Raw genomic sequence first — 27,974 nt, 5'->3', positions numbered from 1 at the left:
TCCCGGAGCTCCCAAATCTCCCTCCCCGGATGCTCACCGAGCTAATAGGTGATGTTTCCCGGCTATGCCACGTGGCGGGATCCAGCCAGTAATAATCCAAGTCACCTGCACAGTAGGGAGAGAAGGAAAAGTGCAATGGCTTTGAAGTGGAGAAGGAATACCTTATGTGCAACTTCCTCAATCTATGAAGGGTTAATAAGTTTCATAATCTCGGGTGTGTGCATCTCAGATTGTACACATCTGCGCTGCACAGGCTGTGACCTGCACGCCCAGAATGAGTGGGTGCAACAATGCATATTGTCCTATGGGAGGGTTATCTTTCCTCTCATCCTAGAAACACATAAAAAGTATAGAAAGAACTAGGTTATCTCACGCACTGCCCCGCAATGGACTACCCACGCCAAGACACAGACTGTCATGAGTGATACTGGCTAAAATTATATTCACTGCACTGAGATGAGTACTAAAATTTAGTGCCTCTTCTTCAACTCTTCTGAACTACATCGTTTTTCAAAATTATTCTCTAGTCTCTATAACTGGACACACAGTTTAAGGACATTTTTGAACAGTTTAAGGACACATTCCAGAACACGTGTATACCCGTGGTGGATTCATGTAGATGTATGGCAAAACCAATACAGTATTGTAAAGTAATTAGCCTCCAATTAAAGTAAATAAATTTATATTTTAAAAAAGAGTACATACAACTGACAGAATTCACTTTTACTAAATCATAAAAAAGACTTTAAAAATTCTAACTTTTTAAACATGAATTTATGAACATTTACTTTGGATTTTTTGGTTTAAAAATATAATGTGATAGAAAGGATTTGAGGAAAAAAAAAAGAAGAAGAAAAATCAACGCAAAGCAGCAGGGCTGTAAGTATCCGCATAGGAAGATAGTCCAAATCGGGTAACCGTCTGAAAATTAATGACCTTTAACATTTTAAACATCAGGTTAAATCCATGAAAAATTTTCTCCTCATGGATGCTGAAAGAGAAAAATACTAGGAGAGTGAGTAAAGCATGCCAGTTAACAGTGAGATGTCCAACTCACTGTTAAGAAAATGTTAGGATGCTGCCTGTGAAGGTCATAAATAAAGGATTTTATGTAGATGACAGGCATGACAAACATAATAAGCATGATAGAAGAAATATGACAGAAACGGAAAAACAGTTTAAAATGTGTAGGCACAAAAACTGCATGCATTTCAGTTTTTTAGTAGCTGCCTCTTTTCCTTTTACATAATGTGTTAGGAATGTGGGCGAGTGTTATACATACTATAATAAACACTTAATGTTTTTCAAATACGGCATGTAAATAACTAGCAATATATTCTATGAAGCCGTATTCTGTTAAAATTTACTCCACATGGAGTCTATATCCCTCCCCAAATCACAAAGTTTAAAAGCTGTACATGAATTTGTGACTATAGATCTCAAATATTCTTCTGGACGGGCTTAGGGAATGGAATATAAGGAAAGCTGTAAAAGAAATATTTTTTTCTCCTTTATTTTTACTGTTTGTGAAACTTCATATTTAAGTTTAAATATATTTCACTAAAGCTGTTTCATCTTTAATATTATGACACCATTCCTCTTGAAAGAAAAACTATCTACAATAAAAATAAAATTAAAATTTCTACTAAGCAGTAACTTCAAATATTCAAAGGATTATTTCAATTCATAAAGCTTTCTCCCTAAAATTTCACATACCAAGTAATAAGGCTGATCACTTCTCAAATTCTGATTCACTCTGAAATACTGTGACAAATTAATAGACTTACTGAGATATGCTTGGGGCTTAAAGAAAAAAAAAATTAGTCATTAAGTTGGAAGCTGCTTTGAGAAGTCTTTAAGGATGCAGAAATGACAAAAATCCTCACTATTTTAAAGGCTTTAGGGAAACAGTTCATTGCATCCTTCAGGAATTGATTGAGATCTTAGAAACTAGAATCCTTGGGCCCTTCTCTGTCTCTTCCTCCAAATCCTTGTATGGACTTGAACATTGTTTCACTCACCTTTTCCTGAGCAAATCTGGATATCTGTATCTAGTGAATGTCTGTTGTGCAAAAAGCGCTCCTTATATGCAAAGAGTCAAAAGCTAATGTATCTGGTATAATTCAGTAATGACACTGAATACACTTTATTATGAAAAGACTGCTTTCAGGCAATGGTTTTCTATCAGGTATAAATTGTGTAGGGAAATGATCATAATAAAGATTCTGATTTAATTGGCTTAACCTCAGATACACAGATGACACCACCCTTATGGAAGAAAGCGAAGAAGAACTAAAGAGCCTCTTGATGAAAGTGAAAGAGGAGAGTGAGAAAGTTGGCTTAAAACTCAACATTCAGAAAACTAAGATCATGGCATCTGGTCCCATCACTTCATGGCAAATACATTGGGAAACAACGGAAACAGTGAGAGTCTTTACTTTTTTAGGCTTCAGGTGACTGCAGCCATGAAATTAAAAGACACTTACTCCTGGGAAGGAAAGTTATGACCAACCTAGACAGCATATTAAAAAGCAGAGACATTACTTTGCCAACAAAGGCCCATCTAGTCAAAGCTATGGTTTTTCCAGTGGTCATGTATGGATGTGAGAGTTGGACTATAAAGAAAGCTGAGTGCTGAAGAACTGATGCTTTTGAACTGTGGTGTTGGAGAAGGCTCTTGAGAGTCCTTTGGACTGCAAGGAGATCCAACCAGCCCATCCTAAAGGAGATCAGTCCTGGAAGGACTTATGCTGATGCTGAAGCTGAAGCTCCAATATTTTGGCCACCCGATGTGAAGAACTGACTCATTAGAAAAGACCCTGATGCTGGGAAGATTGAAAGCAGATTGAGAAGGGAATGACAGAGGATGAGACGGTTGGTTGGCATCACTGATTTGATGGACATGAGTTTGAGCAAACTCCGGGAATTGGTGATGGACAGGGAAGCCTGGCGTGCTGCAGTCCATGGGGTCACAGAGTCGGAACACGAACTGAGCGACTGAACTGAGTGACATATGGGCTTCCCTAGTGGCTCAGTTGGTAAAGAATCTGCCTACAGTGCAGGAGACCTGGTTCAATCCCTGGCTTGGGAAGATGCCCTGGAGGAGGGCATGACAACCCACTCCAATATTCTTGCCTGGAGAATCCCCATGGACAGAGGAGCCTGGCGAGCTGCAGTCCATGGGGTCACACAGAGTCAGACATGACTGAGTGACTAAGCATAGCACAGCACAGTGACATATGAGCTTTCTGAAAAGAGATCTTGCTTTTCCTAAACCCAGGTTATTATGGCAAGAGTATGTAACAGTGCATAAACATACATGTCTATGATTTAAATATTTGCATCTTTTGATAGCTAATTTCAAAGCACAAGAGATTTCAATAAGACCAATCAAAGGCAATGAACAAAAACACTTTCTAAATAATACATATGGATGGGTGCATGTGTATGAATATACTAAAACTGTAAGGAGAAAACCATACATAACTTCACACATTAAATATCTACTTAAAAACTCACATAACAAATATACTTGATCAAGCTGAAGGTCTAACTAATGTTCAAGTAGCAAAGGAAAGAGTATCAACATCAAACCCCTGAAGCATTAGAAAATGTGGACTTCTCCATCACCAGAAGACATAGATGGTGTATTTTTAACATCATTATAATGGGTGATAATAAAAGAGGGGACTAAATCAATTACAAGATAGACTCACAGAAAGTCTGAACAATATATATCCATAATTTTGCGACTTATTATCTCAAAATAAATGGATTGTTCTTCCTACATAGAACAGATTGTACCATTCAAAACCATTATAAAAATCATGGACCTAAATCAGAAGAACAAGTCTTCCCAGAGGTTTCATATACTTCTTTAAATTTTTCCTCTTTTTTGTTTACACTCTATGGCAAGGTATGTGTGGAGACTCAATGAAACTATTAATAGATGAATCCTAATGTACTTTATTATAGCACAGCACTAGGCAAATTAAAATATGTCTTAATATCTTAATTAAAATTAAATTTAATTAATTTAAATAATTAATATTATTTCTTTAATTAATTTTAAAATATGTTACATTTATTATATATCTATACACAGTGTATACATAAAAGCCAACTCAGTTATAAGAATATTTTAATTTGAGACAAAGCAAGGTATTTTTAATACTATGTACCATGATCAGCATGTAAGTTAATAAATATTGCTAAATTGCTATTGTTATGATATAATAGAGGCATGTATCCATTTTATTGATTTTAATACATTACAAGGACATTCTTTTCATAAATAGGAAATAAACTATGAAGTCTAAGAATGGAGGAAAAAACTTAACTTCTGATTGATATAACAAAAATGCGTGAAATAGTTTCCTTATGTTTTTAGAAGGTTCTATGCCAATAACCTCAGATATGCAAGATGACACTACCCTTATGGCAGAAAGTGAAGAGGAACTAAAAAGCCTCTTGATGAAAGTGAAAGAGGAGAGTGAAAAAGTTGGCTTAAAGCTCAACATTCAGAAAACTAACATCATGGCATCTGGTCCCATCAGTTGATGGCAGATAGATGAGGAAACAGTGGAAACAGTGTCAGACTTTATTTTTGGGGCTCCAAAATCACTGCAGATGGTGATTGCAGCCATGAAATTAAAAGACACTTACTCCTTGGAAGGAAAGTTATGACCAACCTAGATAGCATATTCAAAAGCAGAGATATTACTTTGTCAACAAAGGTCCGTCTAGTCAAGGCTATGGTTTTTCCAGTAGTCATGTATGTGTGTGAGAGTTGGACTGTGAAGAAAGCTGAGTGCTGAAGAATTGATGCTTTTGAACTGTGGTGCTGGAGAAGATTCTTGAGAGTCCCTTGGACTGCAAGGAGATCCAACCAGTACATTTTAAAGGAGATCAGTCCTGGGTGTTCTTTGGAAGGAATGATGCTAAAGCTGAAACTCCAGTACTTTGGCCACCTCATACGAAGAGTTGACTCATTGGAAAAGACTCTGATGCTGGGAGGGATTGGGGGCAGGAGGAGAAGGGGACGACAGAGGATGAGATGGCTGGATGGCATCACTGACTCAATGGACATGAGTTTGAGTGAACACCGGGAGTTGGTGATGGACAGGGAGGCCTAGAGTGCTGCGATTCATGGAGTCGCAAAGTGTTGGACATGACTGAGCGACTGAACTGAACTGATGCCTCCCAAGGGCAAGTGTGTTCACTCTCACTCTAAGTTATATACAATAATGGAGCTATCTGTGCAATCACTCAGTAAAAATGTGTTATACAACAGAGTGCCAGAAAACCTAATCTCACCTCAGTTACTTTAACAATCCAGGAGAAGAAACAAATATTACTTAAAGATACTTAAAATCTAGGCATTAAAATTAAATTGGAACATGTCCTTATTAACTTTACTGATTAACCAAATAATCTGTGAAAAAATAGAGAATTTCTGCACAGATGCAAAATCAGCAAACTGTCATTCATGACTGGAATCCTGATAGTCTAAGCTCCTAGTAGAGTAAAAGTATCAGCCCACAAACGCTTTCTGGTAACTTCATTCAAATCCCACCATGTCCACTGCACAATCTGGATGGCAAATTTTGTGTAATTAAGTAGCAAATTTATGTCCCTTGAATGCAAGGCCTGAGGCACGGCTGGAGGCATCTTTGTTGGTCTTTAGCAGAAATCTCTTCAGTAATTCTAAGTAACTAAATTGTCTGGTGCTGGCCCAAGACACACACAGAAACTGTCAGTCTTGGAAGAATTATATTCAGTCAGTTCAGTTCACTCCCTCAGTCATGTCCAACTCTTTGCAACACCTGTCCATTGACAGCAGGCCTCCCTGTCCTTCACCAGTATCCAGAGCTTGCTGAAACTCATGTCCACTGAGTCGGTGATGCCATCAACCATCTCATCCTCTGTCGTCCCCTTTTCCTCCTGCCCCTAATCCCTCCCAGCATCAGTCTTTTCCAGTGAGTCAACTCTTCGCATGAGGTGGCCAAAGTACTGGAGTTTCATCTTTAGCATCATTCCTTCCAAAGAAATTCCAGGGCTGATCTTCAGAATGGACTGGTTGGATCTCCTTGCAGTCCAAGGGACTCTTAAGAGTCTTCTCCAACACCACAGTTCAAAAGCATCAATTCTTCGGTGCTCAGCTTTCTTCACAGTCCAACTCTCACATCCATACATGACTACTGGAAAAACCATAGCTTTGACTAGACAGACCTTCATTGGCAAAGCAATGTCTCTGCTTTTTAATATGCTCTATAGGTTGGTCATAGCTTTTCCTCCAAGAAGCAAATGTCTTTTAATTTCATGATTGCAGTCACCATCAGCAGTGATTTTGGAGCCCAAGAAAATAAAGTCTGATGCTGTTTCCATTGTTTTCTCATCTGTTTGCCATGAAGTGATTGGCCTGGATACCATGATCCTAGTTTTGAAATGCTGAGTTATAAGTCAGCTTTTTCACTCTCCTCTTTCATGTTCATCAAAGGCTCTTTAGTTCCTCTTCACTTTCTGACATAAAGGTATCATTTGAGTATCTGAGGTTATTGATATTTCTCCTAATCTTGATTCTAACTTCTGCTTCAACCAACCCAGCATTTCACAAATGTACTCTGCATATGGGCTAAAAAAGCAGGGTGACAATATACAGCCTTGACGTACTCCTTTCCCCATTTGGAACCAGGCTATTGTTCCATGTCCAGTTTTAACTGTTCCTTCTTCAACTGAATACAGATTTCTCAGGAAGCAGGTAAGGTGATCTGGTATTCCCATCTCTTGAAGAATTTTCAACAGTTTGTTGTGATCTACACACTCCAGTACTCTTGCCTGGAAAATCCCATGGATGGAGGAGCCTGGTAGGCTGCAGTCCATGGGGTCGCTAAGAGTCGGATACGACTGAGGGACTTCACTTTCACTTTTCACTTTCATGCACTGGAGAAGGAAATGGCAACCCACTCCAGTGTTCTTTCCTGGAGAATCCCAGGGACGGGGGAGCTTGGTGGGCTGCCGTCTATGGGGTCGCACAGAGTCAGACATGACTGAAGTGACTTAGCAGCAGCACACAGTCATTCAGAAACCTAAGATCATGGCATCCTATCCCATCAACTCATGGCAAACAGATGGGGAAACAATGGAGACAGCGTCATACTTTATTTTGGGGGGCTTCAAATTTACTGCAGATGGTGACTGCAGCTATGAAATTAAGATGCTTGCTCGCTGGAAGAAAAGCTATGACTAATATAGACAGCATATTAAAAAGGAGAGACATTAATTGGAAAACAAATGTCCATCTAGTCAAAGCTATGGTTTTTCCAGTAGTCAGGTACAGATGTTAAGAGCTGGACTATAAAGAAAGCTGAGCCCCAAAGAACGGATGCTTTTGAACTATGGTGCTGGAAAAGATTGAGAGTCTTTGGACTGCAAGGAGATCCAACCAGTCATTCCTAAAGGAAATCATTCCTGTTTATTCAGGAGGACTAATGCTGAAGGACTGATGCTGAAGCTGAAACTCCAATACTTTGGCCACCTGATGCAATGAACTGACTTACTGAAAAAGACCCTGATGCTGGGAAAGACTGAAGGAGGGAAGAGAAAGGGACGACAGATGATGAGATGGTTGGATGGGATCACCGACTTGATGGACAAGAGTTTGAGTAAGCTCCAGGAGTTGGTAATGGACAGGAGAGCCTGGCATAGTGTGGTCCATGGGATCACAAAGAGTCAGACACAACTAAGCGACTGAACTGAACTAAACACAGTCAAGGCTTTGGAGTCATCAATAAAGCAGATGTTTTTCTGGAACTCTCTTGCCTTTTCTACGATCCATTGGATGTTGGCAATTTGATCTCTGGTTCCGCTGCCTTTTCTAAATCCATCGTGAACATCTGGAAGTTATCAGTTCACATACTTTTGAAACCTGGCTTGGCGAATTTTGAGCATTACTTTGCTAGTGTGTGCTGCTGCTGCTAAGTCACTTCAGTCGTGTCCGACTCTGTTCGACCCCATAGATGGCAGCCCACCAGGCTCCCTTGTCCCTGGGATTCTCCAGGCAAGAACACTGGAGTGGGTTGCCATTTCCTTCTCCAATGCATGAAAGTGAAAAGTCAAAGTGAAGTCGCTCAGTCGTGTCCGACTCTTAGCGACCCCATGGACTGCAGCCCACTGGGCTCCTCCATCCATAGGATTTTCCAGGCAAGAGTACTGGAGTGGGGTGCCATTGCCTTCTCCGTTGCTAGTGTGTGAGGTGAGCGCAAATATGCAATAGTTTGAAAATTCTTTGGCATTGTCCTTCTTTGGGACTGGAATGAAAAGTGATCATTTCCAGTCCTGTGGCCACTGCTGAGTTTTCCAAATTTGCTGGCATATTAAGTGAATCAGTTTCATAGCATCGTCTTTAGGATTTGACATAGCTCAACTGGATTCCATCACCTTGACTAGCTTTGTTCATAGTGATGCTTCCTAAGGCCCACGTGACTTTGAATTCCACGATGTCTGGCTCTAGGTGAGTGATCACACCATTGTGGTCATCTGGGTCATGAAAGTCTTTTTTGTATGGTGCTTCTGTGTATTCTTGCCACCTCTTAATATTTTCTGCTTCTGTTGGGTCCATACCATTTATGTCCTTTATTGTGCCCATCTTTACATGAATGTTCCCTTGGTATCTCTAGTTTTCTTGAGGGGATCTCTAGTCTTCCCCATTCATTTGTTTTCCTCTATTTCTTTGCATTGATCACTGAGGAAGGCTTTCTTATCTCTCCTTGCTATTCTTTGGAACTCTGCATTCACGTCTTTCCTTTTATCCTTTGTCTTTAGCTTCTCTTCTTTCTCAGCTATTTGTAAGGCCTACTCAGAAAACCATTTTGCCTTTTTGCATTTCTTTTTCATGGTGATGGTCTTGATCATTGTCTCCTGTACAAAGTCATGAACCACCATCCATAGTTCTTCAGACACTCTGTCTATCAGATTTAATCCCTTGAATCTACTTGTTACTTTGACTGTAAAATCATTATGGATTTGACTTAGTTTATATCTGAATGAAGAAGGCAATGGCAATCCACTCCAGTACTCTTGTCTAGAACATCCCATGGACGGAGGAGCCTGGTAAGGGTCTCGAAGAGTCGGACACGACTGAGCGACTTCACTTTCACTTTTAACTTTCATGCATTGGAGAAGGAAATGGCAACCCACTGCAGTGTTCTTGCCTGGAGAATCCTAGGGACGGAGGAGCCTGGTGGGCTGCCGTCTATGAGGTCTCACAGAGTCAGACACAACTGAAGTGACTTCACAGCAGCAGCAGCAGCATACCTGAATGGTTTACTGGTTTTCCCTACTTTCTTCAATTTAAGTCTGAATTTTGGAATTTTTAGATTATGATCTGAGCCACAGTGAGCTCCTGATCTTGTTTTTGCTGACTGTATAGAGCTTCTCCATCTTTGGCTGCAAAGAATATAATCAATCTGATTTCAGTATTGACCATCTGATGATGTCCATGTGTAGAGTGGTCTTTTGTGTTGTTGGAAGAGGGTGTTTGCTATGATCAGTGTGTTCTCTTGGCAAAACTCTGTTAGTCTTTGCCCTGACTCATTTTATTCTCCAAGGCCAAACTTGCCTGTTGTTCCAGAATCTCTTGACTTCCTACTTTTGCATTCCAGTTCCCTATAATTAAAAGGACATCTTTTTTGAGTGCTAGTTCTAGAAGGTCTTGTACATCTTCATAGAATCATTCAACTTCAGCTTCTTCAGCATTACTTGTTAGGGCATAGACTTGGATTGCTGTGATATTCAATGGTTTGGCTTGGAAATGAACAGAGATCATTGTATCATTTTTGAGATTGCATCCAAGTACTGTGTTTTGGGCTCTTCTATTGACTATGATGGCTACTCCATTTCTTCTAAGGGATTCTTGCCCACAGTAGTAAATATAATGATCATCTGAATTAAATTCACCCATTCCCATCCATTTTAGTTCACTGATTTCTAAAATGCTGATGTTCACTATTGCCATCTCCTGTTCGATGACTTCTAATTTGCCTTGATGCATGGACCTAACATTCCAGGTTCCTATGCAATATTGTTCTTTACAGCATCAGACTTTACTTTCATCATCAGTCACATCACCAGCTGAGCATTGTTTTTGCTTTGGCTGTGTCTGTTCATTCTTTCTGGAGCTATCTTTGCACTCTTCTCCAGTAGCATATTGTGTACTTCCCAACCTGGGGAGTTCATCTTTCAGTGTCATATCTTTTTGCCTTTTCATACTGTTCACGGGGTTCTGAAAGCAATAGTACTAAAGTGGTTTGCCATTCCTTTCTCCAGTGGACCACATTTTGTCAGAACTCTCCACCATGACCCATCTGTCTTCAGTGGCTCTACAGAGCATGGCTTATGGTTTTATTGAGTTAGACAAGGCAGTGGTCCATGTGATCAGACTGGTTAGTTTTCTGTGATTGTGATTTTCATTCTGTCCACCTTCTTATGGATAAGGATAAGAGGCTTATGGAAGCTTCTTGATGGGAGAGACTGACTTTGGGGGAAACTGGGTCTTCTGATGGGAGGGGACATGATCAGTAAATCTTTAATCCAAGTTTTTGTTGATGGGCAGGGCTTTGTTCCCTCCCTGTTGTTTGTCCAGAGACCAAACTATGGTGGAGGTAATGAAGATAATTTAGGTCTGACCTTAATCCATTAAGATTATACAGTGGAGTGACAAATAAATTCAAGGGATTAGATCTGATAGACACAGTGCCTAAAGAACAGTGTACAGAGGTTCCTGACATTGTACAGGAGGCAGTGATTAAGACCATCTCCATGAAAAAGAAATGCAAAAGGCAAAATGGTTGTCTAAGGAGGCCTTACAAATAGCTGAGAAAAGAAGAGAAACTAAAGGCAAAGGAGAAGAGAAAATATATACCCATTTGAATGCAGAGCTCCAAAGAATAGCAAGGAGAGATAAGAAAGCCTTCCTCAGTGATCAATGCAAAGAAATAGAGGAAAACAATAGAATGGGAAAGACTAGAGATCCCTTCAAGAAAACAAGAGTCACCAAGGGAACATTTCATGCAAAGAAGGGCACAATAAAGGATAGAAATGGTATGGACCCAAAAGAAGCAGAAAACATTAAGAGGTGGCAAGAATACTCAGAAGAACTATACAAAAAAGACCTTTATGACCCAGATAACCACAATGGTGTGATCACTCACCTAGAGCCAGACATCATGGAATGTGAAGTCAAGTGGGCCCTAGGAAGCATCACTACAAACAAAACTAGTGGAGGTAATGTAATTCTAGTTGACCTATTTGAAATCCTAAAAGATGATGCTGTTAAAGTGCTGCACTGAATATGCCAGCAAATTTGAAGAACTCAGCAGTGACCACAGGACTGGAAAAGGTCAGTTTTCATTCCAATCCCAAAGAAAAGCAATGCCAAAGAATGTTCAAACTACTGCATAATTGCACTCATCTCACATGCTAGCAAAGAAATGCTCAAAATTCTCCAAGACAAGCTATAGCAGTACATGAATGGAGAACTTCTAGATGTTCAAGCTGGATTTAGAAAAGGCAGAGGAACCAGAGATCAAATTTACAACATTCCTTGGATCACAGAAAATGCAAGAGAGTTCCAGAAAAATATCTGCTCCTGTCTTACTGACTATGCCAAAGCCTTTGACTGTGTGGATCACAACAAACTGTGGAAAATTCTTAAAGAGATAGGACTACCAGACCACCTGATCTGCCTCCTGAGAAATCTGTATGCAGGTCAAGAAGCAACAGTTAGAACTGGACATGGAACAACAGACTGGTTCCAAATCAGGAAAGGAGTACATCAGTGCTGTATAATGTTACCCTGCTTATTTAACTTTTCTGCAGAGTACATCATGAGAAATGCCAGGCTGGATGAAGCACAAGCTAGAAACAAGATTGCCGAGAAAAATATCAAAAAACTCAGATATGCAGATCACATCACTCTTACGGCAGAAAGCAAAGTAGAACTAAAGAGCCGGTTGATGAAAGTAAGAGAGGAGAGGGAAAAAGTTGGCTTAAAACTCAATATTCAGAAAATGAATATCATGGTAGCTGGTTCCATTACTTTGTGGCAAATAGATAGGGAAACAATGGAAACAGTGTGAGACTTTATTTTTGGGGGCTCCAAAATAACTGCAGATGGTGACTGCTGCCATGAAATGAAAAGATGCTTACTTCTTGGAAGAAGATCTATGCTTGGAAGAAACTATGACCAACGTAGACAGCATATTAAAAAGCAGAGACATTACTTTGACAACAAAGTCTGTCTAGTCAAAGCTATGGTTTTTCCAGTATTCACGTATGGATGTGAGAGTTGGACAGTAAAGAAAGCTGAGTGCCAAAGAAAATGATGCTTTTGAACTGTAGTGTTGGAGAAGACTCTTGAGAGTCCTTTGGACTGCAGAGACCCAACCAGTCAATCCTAAAGGAAATCAGTCCTGAATATTCATTGGAATGACTGATGCTAAAGCTGAAACTACAATATTTTGCCTATCTGATGCGAAGAACTGACTCATTGAAAAGACCCTGATGCTGGGGAAGATTGAAGGTGGGAGGAGAAAGGGATGACAGAGGCTAAGATGCTTGGATGGCATCACCACCTTGATGGGCATGAGTTTGAGTAAGCTCCAGGAGTTGGTGATGGACAGGGAAGCCTATTGTGCTGCAGTCCCTGGACTGCAAGTAGTTGGAGATGACTGAGTGACTGAAATGAAATGAACTGAATGAAGGTAAATGCGACCTCCTTTAAAAGGTCCTTTGCAGGCACTGCAGCACTCAGTGCCCCAGACCCTCCAGCAAGCCACTGCTGACCCACGCCTCCGCCAGAGACTACTGGATACTCACAGGCAAGTCCGAGTCAATCTCTTGTGGGGTTACTGCTCCTTTCTCCTGAGTCCTGATGGGCACAAGGTTTTGTTTGTGCCCTCCAAGAGTCTGTTTCCCCAGTCCTGTGGAAGTTCTGTAATCAAATCCCACTTATCTGCAAAGTCAAATTCCTTGTCAAATTCTCAGTCCCTTTGCCAGATCCTCAGGTTGGGAAATCTGTTGTGGGTCCTGGAACTTTCTAAACAGTGTGAGAACTTCTTTGGTTTAATTGCTCTGCAGTCTGTGGGCCATCTGCTTGGTGGCTCAATGGAGGGCTTATTGGTGACCTCCTCCAAGAGGTTTTATGCCACAGGCTGTGTGACCCAGACAGCTACACCCAGAGTCCCTGCCCCTGTGGCAGTCCACTACTGACCTGTACCTCCACAGAAGACTCAAACACAGGTCTGGCTCAGTCTCTGTGGGGTCTCTGGGTCCTGGTGTGCATAGGTTTTGTTTGAGCCCTCTGAGTGTCTCGGGTGACTATAAGGTTTGATTCTAAAGACGATTTCGCCTCTCCTACCATCTTTCTGGGGCTTCTCTGTTGCCTTTGGACATGGGGTATCTTTTTTTTGTGGGATCCAACATTCTCCTGTCAATGGTTGTTCATTGACAATATTGTATATGTTTTTGTTCATCAACAATAGTGTATATGTTGACAATATCCATGGGAATTCTCTGGTGGTCCAGTGGTTAGGACTCTGTGCGTCCACTGCAGGGGACCAAGGTTTCCATCCCTGGTCAGAGAACTAAGATCCTGCAAGCCTCCATTCCACCCCTGGGCTGTTCCAACACTGTCAGGGATCCATCTATCACTGGGGAGCACCCTCCTCCCCAGGGTCCTGCCCTCAGCTGGCTGAAAGCAGACACATACTTGCCATTTGCCATGAGACACTCCCCCTCCCCATGAGCATTACATTATCTCCAGCTTTTAGGGATTCAATAAAAGTGTCTGTTTTCCAAATGTACCTTAGCAATTTCACTTTCAAAATCCCCATCTGTTGACAATGTGCTCTGCTTCTATCACAGAACCAACAATACCACCATCTCTCTGTCTTTGATGTATAAATTTGGCAGTTCAAGTAAATTCAGCAAGTATCAGTTGCTAAGTTAATGAGGTGTCAAAGATGCTTGCATTCAGAGATTATTTATATTAAATAGAACCTACAGAGGTGAACTACCTCTAGGGAAAGGTGAAATATATGTTTCAGGGCCTGTAATGCTGTCTCTGTGGTTTACAATCTCAAGCACAGGAAGGAAGGCTGGTAGCCAATCTGGGAAAGGAGAATTTGTAAGCCTTTTTGGTGGAGGTGGTACTTTTCTCGATACATGTGTCATTTGGTGAGTCTGAGAGCTAATTTTGGGTATGTCAACCCGACCACGAGAGATTTCTACAAAGTGGTGATGTGTAACTGCGAATGAGCATTTCTGGCTGAGCACTGAGTTCCCTCCACTTTGTAGATACTAACTCTTATGACATCTCAGCACTCTTTCCAGGGTAGGATGAGACAATGAATGTGAAATTCTGTAATAAACTGTAGAGCATTCCAAATATGCAAGTGGTCATTAGAGTGTAAAAATACACACTGAAAAGTATTTCCCATCATAATACTGATAAATATTTTTGTCGATTCAAACATTATATAATTTTGTTTTTCTGATCTACAGTTTACTTTTTTAAATCATGACAAATCAAATAATCTCCCTGAATTTTAATTTCTCTGTTAGCAGTATCATCTTACCTAATAGTTAAAATTATGCTGTTTCTATAAAACATACAAAAAAACAAGATGTGATATAAAAAAGCATAGCACTCGAAGCTGGAGACTTGGGACTCTCACCCTAACTCTACTATATCAAGTGCACCAACTTAATAATATCCCTTCATTCCTATAATCCTTGACTGAAAAGGAGGAAGATGCCACTTCCTCACGAAATTTCCACGAGGTTTAAATGAGATCTGCCAGTTTTGTACAGTGTCAAGGATTTTAGAAACAGGTTTTATTGTCTAATTATACAGTTGAGAATAGGAATATGAAGTCATGGTGTGAAGAGATCAGATTGATGCTGAAAGCGCAGCCACAGCTAAAATTCATGCAGTATCAGTAATCTTTTCAAAGGATGAGTTGAAATGGGCTTAGAAAAATGTTAAGTGATTTTGTTTATAAAAATTATTAACTGGCCTGCTATGAAACAGACACCCAAGTGCTCAGAAGGAAGGAATAGTTCTTTAACTCTGACTGCTAAAAGGTGAGAAAAGCAGCCACCATGTACAGAAACTGGGGCAGGAATCTTCCTGTTAATCTCTGCAAAGCTAGCAGGAGCCAGGGGATGAGACAGTAGTTACTTTTTCTGGGAGGTTTTTCATACACCAACATGTATACTGATTAACCCAATCCCAAAGATGTGAAGGAATTAATTTGACCAGGTTGCTTAATATATTTTTAGTCTAATGATAAGCATTTTGTCATTTTTCTTTATAAGATCACATTTTCATGTGGAAAAATGAAACACTTTTGGTATATAAGTCACATACTTGTGACTGAAATCTTCCGTATCTTGAAACAAGGAGGTTATTTTATCCCTTTATATGTTTTTTTCTGATAATTCAAAGATATTCCTGAAATTACTTTTTGAAACTAGCCTGTATTATGGTCTTAAAATTATGTGGTACAGATACAAGTTATGGGATATATTTCAATATTTATATTATAATAGTTATAAGATTCTTAACTTTCTAATATTCCTTTTTTTTAGCTTACATTCCAAACAAAACAATCTAAATCATAACAAGATGGATGGTCTTAATGAAAACCACTGTAAATTTAAATCTGTAACTGGGTTCACTCAGAATGATGGGGTTGTGGCAAAGCACAGAAAATTTTGTTTTACTTTAAATGGGCTAAAAGAGAGGAATACATGAAAAGTTATTACCCACAGTAAATATGAGTCATTTTATTTTTCCTAGCTTTAAAAGTTATATAAAAGTGTATTTTTGAGACTATGTAAAGTTTCAGGGTTCAGAACTACTCCTACAACTGCGATGTCCGTACCCTTACTGCCATGTGGATCTGATGTCACAGATCTTCAAAGAAGTAAGTAAAGTACAATTTCTAAAAGTTCTAAACAACACAGCAACAGAAAACACACACACACACACACACGCACACACACACACACACATCTGTGCTTTTAGAATAATAAAATAAGGATGTTTATATAGTCTTTAGGAAATCTACGGCAGACTGTATATATTGCCCATATTATATAACAATAAAAAATGGGTCTAAAAACAGGTCTGAGGTGACTGATGACGGGAAAAGCATGTCCATGTAGAATAGTTTAGAGAAGGCTTCACGACTGAGCCATTGCCTTCCCAGAATCTACACATACAAAGAACAGTGTTGTGCCCTGAGGAGCAGATCCCCAAATTTACAATCACAGGGACCCTGCTCCCTTTCTCCCAGCACAAGGACCTTTCATAATCGACTTGGGCACTCTTCCTATAGGAGGTAGGGTGTCCCTGCCACTCCCAACTGACCAGGCTTCCTCTGTGACACTGAGCACTCCATTCACGGGCAGACCGGCTGTCACGTGCAAAGTCTCGGAAAAGCCAGCCAGGAAACCCTGTGGAAGAAACCAGGGTTTATTTGTTTTCATGGTCTGGGGACTGGGTGTTACCCATAGGTTTCAGTAGCTGTAGTGCTGGGTGATGACCTAGCAGAGATTCTGGATACAAACATCTCTGATCAAGGAAAACTCTCGTCTTTATCCAGATCTCATGCCCAGGCAACACTAGCAAAACAGTATTAACCGCAATGATCCTGACTGTCGATCAATTTCCACCTGCCTTTACATCCCAAAGACACAAAAAGGAAAAATAGGGAGATCAATGAAGACCAATACACTCTCCTGGTTTTAATGATATAAATAACAAGAATAATACTCAAATGACAAAGATGAATTTTAAGGTTATACAGATCAAAACAGAAGTTCTTATGAGGGACTGATACAGCTTACCTCTTATAAATACACTGTGAAACTATAAAAGAGTAGAAAATAAATTCACCCTAGCAAACATTTTGCAATAAAAACATGTTTTAAAACCAGAATTCCCTCCTGCCAAGTAAGTTATCATAAATACTGTTTCTTTTTTTCTTTTCTTGTTAATTTGTCATTTTTTTATTCTGGGTATGGAAGCAAATGATTTATAGATCTACTAAAGGAGATTGTTTTAAGTTGGAAATTCCTTGACTGGCAATGGGAAATCAATAGGCAAAGCAATCTGGAGAACACTTTACACCTCCACATTATTCTAGAGAAAACTGCTAAGTACTCATATTCATACACCTTCAAAATTATAGCCATCAGAAACCAGACTGCAAAACACCCCAAGGTCACTGGCCTAGATCGCCACCACAGTGCCAAAACAGTCAAGCTGTTCACAGGCACAACCTCTCAACTGGGCTCCCACTCCAGGTGGTAGGAGGAGGCAATGCAAGTATCAAAGCAAAAACAAACCAAAGGAACGAGGCATCCTCAAACCACACGTGCACAGGCCACACACTGCTAGTCACACAGACATCTCAGTTCAGGTGATCAGAGATTAACCTACTGACACAGGAAAGGAATTCTCTCCCAGAGGCCCCGAACATTTAAGGTTTGGATAGATGAAACCAAAGTTACAATTCCAATACAATCATTTCAAAATACATCCTTCTTAGATTAAACCTTCCTACCAAAGCTTGTTACTTGGAAACATCAGGATAGCTTGCTGGCCTTCAAAGTGTTCAGCATGGTTTCTTGGCTGCTCATGGGTGCTGTCTTGGGAAGGATGGGCTTCCGCTGGTTATTTAAACCCAGGACTCCTCAGTCATCCAGCTACACTGACCTACCCAGGCACAGCTCAGGGGGGATTCTGGAACACCCTATCCCTGGATATTTCTGACATGTTTAACTCAAAGCAGTAATGCAGAGCAAGGTCTTGGTGAGGGAGATGCAATGAATGCATTTAGCTGTTCTAAAATCCAGCTTGGCATTAACCCAGACCACAGCCACGCACCTGGACTGCACGCCATCCCCAGTCTGCCCCACTGTTCTGCTATGCTGTCCTTCAGCATGTTATATATTACACAGATTATCACACAGATCACACTGCTGCTGCTACTGACTGTCTTCTCCAGGAAACTGTACAGAGGAGCCATCTTTATGGAGTCTGTGTCAGGACCATCAGTGAGCACTTGAGCAAACCCTTTATTTTCATGTTATGGATGCTGTCCATTTTAAACTAATGATATTTTTCTCAAAGCACATGTGTTAAGATGTTTATGGTTAAATCTACAACTAAATGCCTACCTTGATTCTCCCTTCCCAATCTTTTTCACACATTTTTCACTGATTCCATATGGCTGTATTTTTACATTTTAGTGAAAATGTTAAGTCTCTTTGGTATAAAGGTAGACTGTATAGTGGGAATAAAATAAAAATGAATATACATAGAATAATATTTATTATATTAACTGTAAACCCTGCTTTTGTTAAAATATAGATTTTTCCATCTATCAATCTCAAAATGTCCTTGCTTCCATGAGAAATAACTAAGATGCAACTGATATACAGATGTTAGCTTATCCAGAGCTTAAACCAAAGCATTCAGTAAATAGCAAATTACTGTACTTTACTTGGGAATCTTGCCAAAGAATGGAAAGCAAGCAAAAAAAGATTCTCATCTGACAATCAGTATCACAAATCTGAGCTCCTAGATTGTACTCTTTTAAAAATCCAGCAGGCTTCACTCATAACTTTATGGTCACAATCATATGACAGTTTTCTCTGACATTCAACCCCACAGGATCACTGAAGATGCACATTGTAAGCCAGCAAGGAGTTGCTACAAACACATTGACAACAATGAGAATTCTAAGAGAACAGGAATGGGAAACTTTAAAAAAAAAAAAAAAGCACAAAACCAAGTCAAACAAGTTGGCAAGGCTTTACCTGCCCTCAACACTTCAAAACTGTGAGTCGCTATGAAAAAACAACCGTACTACCAGGGAACAAAAAATGAAAGGTAAGACAATATCCATTAGGCAACAATTATTACTTTATGACATATAAACTTTTATGAAAAGAAGATGAAACCCTCTTCCCCCCTTTCCTGATTTAAAACAAAAAAGAGTAAGTTGCAATTCTGATGAAAAGTATCTGACTTAAAATTATAAAAAAGGAATAGCATCAATAACAAGGTGGCTGGTAAATATTAAGCATATTGTTAAACTCAGCAGTCCAGGGGTTGGAGGCTACATTTTCACAATTTCAAAATTATCACTCATCAATACTATGAACAACAGAAACATGTAGTAACTGCTTATCAAATACTGCTTTAAATTTACCATGTATTAAAGAGTCATGCACTATAAATATTATTTATTTTCTCCCTTTGAATGCTGTATTTTGACATTTTGTGAATGCAATTTAAAAACACGAGAAAAAGATGGTTAATTGCTTTTTGCATAATGTCCTACACACAAAGTGGCTGAACTGTCTTCTAAAGATGCTCAACAAAAGTGATGTCTCTCAAGTAAGAACAAAGTGAAGCAAACAAAACTGCCTTTTCTCAGTACACTTAAGTTCAGTCGCTCATTTGAGTCTGACTCTTTGGAACCCCATGGACTGAAGCACACCAGGCCTCCCTGTCCATCACCAACTCCTGGAGTTTATTCAAACTTATGCCCATTGAGTCAGTGATGCCATCCAACCATCTCATCCTCTGTTGTCCACTTCTCCTCCTGCCTTCAATCTTTCCCAGAATCAGGGTCTTTTCCAGTGAGTCAGTTCTTCACACAGGTGGCCAAAGTATTAGAGCCTTGGCTTCAGCATCAGTCCTTCCAATGAATAGTCAGGATTGATTTCCTTTAGGATGGACTGGTTGGATCTCCTTGCAGTTCAAGGGACTCTCAAGAGTCTTTTCCAACAACACAGTTCAAAAGCATCAATTCTTTGGTGCTCAGCTTTCTTTATAGTCCAACTCTCACATCCATATATGACCACTGGAAAAACCATAGCTTTGACTAGATAGACCTTTGTTGGTAAAGCAATGTCTCTGCTTTTTAATACTCTGTCTAGGTTGGTCATAGCTTTACTTCCAAGGAACAAGCTTGTTTAAATTTCATGGCTGCAGTCACCATCTGCAGTGATTTTGGAGCCCCGGCAAAAAATAAAGTCTCTCACTGTTTCCATTGTTTCCCCATCTATTTGCCATGAAGTGATGGGACCAGATGCCATGATCTTAGTTTTCTGAATGTTGAGTTTTAAGCCAACTTTTTCCCTCTCCTCTTTCATTTTCATCGAGGCTCTTTAGTTCTTCTTTGCTTTCTGCCATAAGTGTGGTGTCATCTGCATATCTGAGGTTATTGATATTTCTCCTGGCAATCTTGATTCCAGCTTGTGCTTCATTCAGCCTGGCATTTAGCATGATGTACTCTGCTTAGAAGTTAAATAAGCAGGGTGAGAATATACAGCCTTGATGTACTCCTTGCCCGATTTGGAACCAGTCTGTTGTTCCATGTCCAGTTTTAACTTATTGAGCTGCATACAGATTTCTCAGGACACAGGTAAAGTGGTCTGGTATTCCCATCTCTTTAAGAATTTTCCACAGTTTATTGTGATCCATACAGATAAAAGCTTTGACGTAGTCGATAAAGCAAAAGTAGATTTTTTTTTCTGGAACTCTCTTGCTTTTTCAATGACCCAGCGGATGCTGGCAATTTGATCTCTGGTTCCTCCGCCTTTTCTAAATCCAGCTTGAACATCTGGAAGTTCATGGTTCACGTACTGATGATGCCTGGCTTGAAGGATTTTGAGCACTACTTTGCTAGGATGTGACATGAGTGTTAATTGTGTGGTACTTTGAACATTCTTTGGCATTGCCTTTCTTTGGGATTGGAATGAAAACTGACCTTTTCCACTCCTGTGGTCACTGCTGATTTTCCAGATTTGCTGGAGTATTGAGTGAAGCACTTTTGCAGCATCATCTTTAGGATCTGAAATGGCTCAGCAAAGTTCCATTACTTCCATTAGCTTTGTTCATAGTGATGCTTCCTAAGGCCCACTTGACTGCACATTCCAGGATGTCTGGCTCTAGGCGAGTGATCACACCATCGTGATTATCTGGGTCATGAAGGTCTTTTTTTTTGTACAGTTATTCTGTGTATTCTTGCCACCTCTTCTTAATATCTTCTGCTTCTGTTAGGTCCATACCATTTCTGTCCTTAATTGAGCCCATCTTTGCATGAAATGTTCCCTTGGTATCTCTAATTTTCTTGAAGAGATCTCTAGTCTTCCCCATTCTATTCTTTTCCTCTACTCTTTGTATTGATTGCTGAGGAAGGCTTTCTATCTCTCCCCGATATTCTTTGGAACTCTGAATCCAAACGGTTATATCTTTCCTTTTCTCCTTTGCCTTTAACTTCTCTTTTCTCAGCCATTTATAAGGCCTTGTTAAACAACCATTTTGCCTTTTTGCACTTCTTTTTCTTGGGGACTGATTTCCTTTTCTTGAGGACTGATTATGCAACAGAATTAAATTATGAAATAAACAGACATTTGTTGAAAAAAAAACTGAAACTGAATAATGTGAGCACTGTTACGAAAAATTTTCAGTGACATTAAGTCTGAAATTTGAAATTACCTTTTAACTCCTTCATAAAACGAATAAATTGAATGTCATTTCAATAATGTTAAAAGTAATACTTTTTACATGTAATTTCTATATCAAACTTTATAAATCCATAAAAAAAACCTTTATGTAATTTCTCCCAATAACTATGAGCACATTTGCTGCTACTGCTAAGTCGCTTCAGTCATGTCCGACTCTGTGCGACCCCATAGCCAGCAGCCCATCAGGCTCCACTCTCCCTGGCATTCTCCAGGCAAGAACACTGGAGCAGGTTGCCATTTCCTTCTCCAATGCATGAAAGTGGAAAGTGAAAGTGAAGTCGCTCAGTCGTGTCCAACTCTTAGCGACCCCATGGACTGCAGCCCACCAGGCTCCTCCATCCACGGGATTTTCCAGGCAAGAGTACTGGAGTGGGGTGCCATTGCATTCTCCAATGAGCACATTTAAGATTGCTCAAATAACTTCAATGATCTTAACTACATAAGATCATTATACTGCACTTGATTTTATATAAAGAAACTTAAATTTCAGTTAAGATATCTTAATGATCACAGCAAAAATGAGCTGGAGAAGTGGATATAACCTATGAGAAATAACTAATTATTATAGTGATTATAATATTAATGGTTCCAATGTTATTAAAAACAAGAGCTTGACTTAAAATTTCCCTAAATATACAGACTTTTATTTTATATATATTTTAAATCAAATTAAAGTCTAATCTCCATTTTAAAATGAGTCAGTAACATTTCTTAAGTTCAAGCTCATATTCTTTCTACCTGGCAAGACTCTAAGTGTAGTATACACTTTTAGGTATAAGCAGCTTATTATTCATATTTCAAATATATTTTTAAAGAACTTGGATTAAAATAATTGTTGCAACTGCATTCTAATAACTAAATACTTATTTTTCAAATGAGAAACTCTATATTATTCTTGCTTGTCTAGTTTGCATTTTCTCCTGCGGAAAAGGGTCAAAACATTCAAAGACAACATATTGCTTGCCTTTATAATTTCACTTTTTACGAAGAATTTCAACAGCTCTGCTTGTTTTCTAAAGTGATGCACTAATAGTTTTGACAACAAAAAATTACACACTTCTTTGAACCTGCTACCATCTTTGGTTGGGGTAACTGTCACTGTATCGCATTTTAGTGCAAACGTCCAGATGGGCTGTTACTTCAATGCACAGAAATGTGCCCACTGCCATTGACCTCCGTCAAAGCAACCAGGGCTGGTAGAGACCAAAGACAGTGTGTTCTGTACAATGAACACAGCGGAGACAATTTCAAGCAAACACTCCAAAGAGGGATCCTTCTCAGGACAAAACATGGGTATCCCACCAACCTCTAGGGGTCTTTCAGAAAAAACTGGGGTTTTTTGAGGCTTTTGTTTTGTGCTCGATTGTTCTATCACTTTCCTGCCTTCACTGAAGAGCTCTAACTGCAGCAAAATCTAATAGACTAAGGCCAATCTTGCACAGAGATTTCTAAAACTATGTGTCTCCACCTAGAACAATGCTGGCCTCTAAGTCAGGGTATCACAGCATTTGGTCAAAGAGACCTACTGTCAGGAAAAACCTGGTCTCTGTCAAGCTGTTCTGAACAGAAACAAGCCCTGTCCAGACCTCCAGGTTCAGGGAAATAAGGCTGGCATGCTGGTTATATTTGGGTTTTCAGTCATTTCTAATCCATTTACTTATATCAAGGTATCTAATCATTTATTCCTGTTCACAGAATTCAGCTTGGGATGGATTTTTTTCACTATGACCTGCAATAACATAACTCATAAAAACATCAAATGGAAATTAAGATTTTTTTTTGGTTTTTGTTTGTTTGTTTGTTTTTGTTTTTTTTTTAAGTAAGAGCTGGTTAGATAGCACCATTGACTCAATGGACATGAATCTAAGCAAATTCTGAGAGATGCTGAAGGATAGGGAAGCCTGACGTACTGCAGTCCATGGGGTTGCAAAGAGTTGGACACAACTTAGCAACTTAACAACAACAAATCCTGAAGCAGGTCTTCCCAGCTGGGGCCTGGGGTCTGGGATCCAACAGACCAAGGTCTCTGATTATCCTAGTTAGCACCCAGGGGCGGGGACCTCCTCTGTTCCCCTACGAAGGAGCTTGGTTTTATCTACTAACTTCAGAATGGGAAACAGGTTACCTTCAAGTTGGCAGACTTTCTCTACCACTGAATGTCAAGTCTCTTGTTTCTGTGACCTTTAGGGCAAGGTCTATAACCTGGGGCTTCCCTGATGGCTCAGACAGGAAAGAATCTGCCTGCAATGCAGAAGACCTGGGTTGGATCCCTGGGTTGGGAAGATCCCCTGGAGAAGGGCATGGCAACCCACTCCAGTATTATTGCCCAGAGAATCCTTATGGACAGAGAAACCTGGCAGGCTATAGTCCATGGAGTTGCAGAGTCCTAAGAACAGCACAGCATTATAACCTGGGATATGTGAGCTGAGCCTTTGGACATGGTCTCTGATTAGACTCAGGGGTTCAATATACTCCTTGAGATTGCATGTAAAATTTTGTGTGTATGTGTAAGTGCTCCATTTCCTCAAATTCTATAAAGGGTCCATGATCTTTACCCAAATTAACAGCAAAGGAGTGACGAGTCTGGATGAAGGTGACTCAGCCTGGGATCTGCTCTACTACCCGGGTGCTTCACCTCGAGCTCCTCTCCCACAGGGCCCCAGCCTCAATGAGAGGTTTTCATTAAGACCCCCATTTAAGCTAGACATTCAGGAAATCCAGAAACCATACTTAGGGAAAATGAGCTTTGTGGTTACATATAGAGAGCAAAGAAATTAACATCAGAAAGCACATTCGTGTGCTCTCAAGACTCATAAAGCACATTTTCAAGAGCCTTTCGTATCGATAGGCAAGAGAAATACTATATACAGACATGCTATTCCTCTCTGATCTCCCTGATGAGCATCTTCATTTCAATGACATTTGCTAAATGCAAAAATACAGAATAAATAATAAACTTTATATAATTTAAATGTTATTAAAAATTATAATCTTGAAATAAAAGTAAAACTCCAAGTGAATAAACATTATTCTAATTTGGACCCGCTTAAACGTTAAGAACAAGTATCAAGGGCTAAGCATTCCCTGGAGAGAAAAAAAGAAAGAAAAACACTGTCAGAAACTATTATTAAGTCTAAAATATACAACAGATGTTGCATTGCTGAAAACGTATTTGATAGAACCTACATTTTATTACTATCAATATGCCCCTTTTACTGAAGTCAGCTTTAAAATTTGTTCAATGTTTAGAGTTTGTCAACATTTCTCTCTCAAATCTTTAAAACTTACATAATACATATAAAACTTTCTCTGAAACAACCTATTTAAATTAAGTAGGCATCCAAAATTCTTCCTTGCACTTCTGCAACAAATTGACCAATTCATTATATGGTTACAACAGTTCCCTTCTTTAATGACCAAAGATGGGCTGCCTGAAGCAGGCTCTCCAAGACCTAAACCCATTTCATTAGCCTGCAATTTACAAGCCAGATAATAAATACTGTAGCAGTCTCCTTAATTCAGTTCAGTTCAGCTGCTCAGTCATGTCCGACTCTGCAACCCCATGTATCACAGCACACCAGGCCTCCCTGTCCGTCACCAACTCCCAGAGTTTACCCAAACTCATGTCCATTGAGTCGATGATGCGATCTAACCATCGATGATGCCAACCAACCATCTCATCCTCTGTTGTCCCCTTCTCCTGCCCTCAATCTTTCCCAGCATCAGGGTTTTCTCAAATGAGTCAGCTCTTTGCATCAGGTGGCCAAAGTATTGGAGTTTCAGCTTCAACATCAGTCCTTCCAATGAACACCCAGGACTGATTTCCTTTAGGATGAACTGGTTGGATCTCCTTGCAGTCCAAGGGACTCTCAAGAGTCTTCTCCAACACCACAGTTCAAAATCATCAATTCTTCGGCACTCAGCTTTCTTTATAGGCCCAACTCTCACATCCATACATGACTACTGGAAAAACCATAGCCTTGACTAGACGGACCTTTGTTGACAAAGTAATGTCTCTGCTTTTTAATATGCTGTCTAGGTTGATCATAACTTTCCTTCCAAAGGAGTAACTGTCTTTTAATTTTATGGCTGCAATCACCATCTGCAGTGATTCTGGAGCCCCCCAAAATAAAGTCAGCCATTGTTTCCACTATTTCCCCATCTATTTGCCATGAAGTGATGGGACTGGATGCCATGATCTTAGTTTTCTGAATGTTGAGCTTTAAGCCAACTTTTTCACTATCCTCTTTCACTTTCGTCAAGAGGCTTTTTATTATTAAAATTACTAATTCTTCCATTGATTCCTCTATGTTGTAACTTGATATAGTTCTTCCTAATCTCCCTGGCCTTGGAAAATTGAGAACAGAAATCATTTATTTCATTTATTAAAAGTTTCTGTGGATTACCTGGAGAGATACAGGGAAGAATATAAAGAATATATACTTGAAGTTCACTCAGATTTTTGTCTTTCTTTTGCAAATGCCTTTCTCCAAACCTCTGACAGTGCTCTCCTCAGGAATATTCCCAGGTAGTCCTTGAAAATGAGCACACCACTTTCTCCTGAAGAGCTTTCCAACCACAGGCAATGACTAACAGCACCATGTAAAGTCAGAAAATCAGAAGACAGCTGAGGGGACCTCCTTCCACCCAATGGAGAGTCACTTTCCTAACAAAGCCACTTCCCTCCATGCATGTCTCACACAAGATGGGCTCCCTGGAGCTGGGCAGAGGAGCCCACCATGCTGTTCATCTTTCATCACCCACTCCTTCACAGTGAGGGGGGACCGTCACAGCCTCAGCCTTCCCCCTGCAGCTGGGTCTGCATCACCCAGTGATGATGAGCATGAACACAAGATTCACCATCTTCATCCATCAGGGATGATCAGCTACGCTGCCAGCATGTGACTCAGTTTACAATCAAATCCTTCTATCCTCCCTGAAGCAACACTAACTGTGTCTAGACTCAGGGATGGGAGCTGGCACTCGACAGGCAGCAACTGATTCACACTTCATCAAGGGGTGGGTGAAGGTGGCTGGAAGCTGCTCTTCTGGTCACCTCTGGTTGTCAGATCCTACGCCTGCCCTCGGCAGGAGGTGAACCTCTTGAAAGTCCTCTACTGAGAAGAGAAGATGGAAGCTGCCCTCAGTTGCCCTCTGAACACGTGTACTGCCAGGGAGAGAGGTGCGCTTGCAGCCCTGGAAGGCATCCAGAGAACTCTTAGTCTGCATCAGCCCTGCATCACTGCAGCAGGACCCTATGACTCCTGTCCCTCCTGGGGGGCAGTCTGCCAGCAGGGGCCCTCAGGACACCGCAGACTCCTCAAGGCCTGTTTGGCAAATGACTTAGAGTGGAGCTGAGGGATTTATCAGTTTAAAAGAGCTGTAAGCTCCCTTTCAGAAAAGCCTCAGTTTCTAAAATGCTGTGAAGGGAGGACTCAAAGAGCTCCATGGCCCCCCTTTACTCAGAAGATTGTATACCTTTAAAAACTTCACAGTGGAGTCTTCTTCTGCACAGACAGAACCATCAGACAATTCTGAGCACCTGAACACTGTGATACTACCCCTACTAAGACGAGCAGCAGAGTCTTCCCCACACTGGCATATGGAAACGGGGGCCAGGGTGCTGCTCCATCATCTGAGGACACATACCCAAATCTTGGACTCAAAGCACTGCCTGGCCCGCCCCCTTCTTTCTGACTTGGCTCCCCGGTCCTCGTATCCTAGCAGGTTTTCCTTCAAACCACAGCTTAAGATCACACAGAAACTCAGGCATTTCCATAACATGCTCTACAATTAGGGCCATCAGTCACAGGAAACCCAGCCTCGGCAACCTTTGTTTAAATGCTTCAAAATAGCAATCTATATATAAACTCACTCCTTTGTATTTTTAAGAAGATTAAGGTATGAGGCCTTCTGATTTCAGCAAAATTCAGTAAACAAGGAAAACAGTTGTCTTGGGTCAGTAAGAAAAGGAAAATACGTACTTTCTGAATTAACTGTATATTATACATACATCAGGTTGAGAGTTAAATACTAAATCATAGACAACTAAATGCACACTTCAGATATTCACTTGAAGGATGAAACATGAAAATAACCTCATATAGATGATTACCACTGCATTCCAAAATGATGTTAATAACATATCTGTGCAATTTCCCTGGTCAAATTCCTTATTCTCTCCTGATAGACTCTAGATAAAGCATTTTATTTTTTAATTGAAGGATAATTGCTTTACAGAATTTTGTTCTCTGTCAAACCTCAACACGAATCAGCCATAGGAATACACATATCCCCTCCCTCTTGAACCTCCCTCCCATCTCCCTCCCCATACCACCCCTCTAGGTTGATACAGAGCCCCT

The 27,974-nt window shown here is 40.2% G+C and overlaps 1 protein-coding gene across 33 annotated transcripts in view; it reads right to left on the bottom strand.

Moving 5' to 3' along the window:
• Window positions 1-27,974, bottom strand: part of LOC133253673 (regulating synaptic membrane exocytosis protein 1) — a 256,940-nt gene that overhangs the window by 191,282 nt on the left and 37,684 nt on the right. For all 33 annotated transcript variants that reach the window (XM_061427167.1, XM_061427170.1, XM_061427172.1 and 30 more), the window contains one exon: window positions 38-105. In XM_061427167.1, coding sequence (XP_061283151.1) covers window positions 38-105 — 68 coding nt within the window. Of the gene's footprint in view, window positions 1-37; window positions 106-27,974 lie in introns of those variants that run through there.

The sequence above is a fragment of the Bos javanicus genome, chromosome 9 (assembly GCF_032452875.1).
Source record: "Bos javanicus breed banteng chromosome 9, ARS-OSU_banteng_1.0, whole genome shotgun sequence".
In the NCBI taxonomy this organism is placed as follows: Eukaryota; Metazoa; Chordata; class Mammalia; order Artiodactyla; family Bovidae; genus Bos; species Bos javanicus.
The sequence above is the reverse complement of the archived record's forward strand: the minus strand, read 5'-3'. Positions and strand labels throughout refer to the sequence as shown.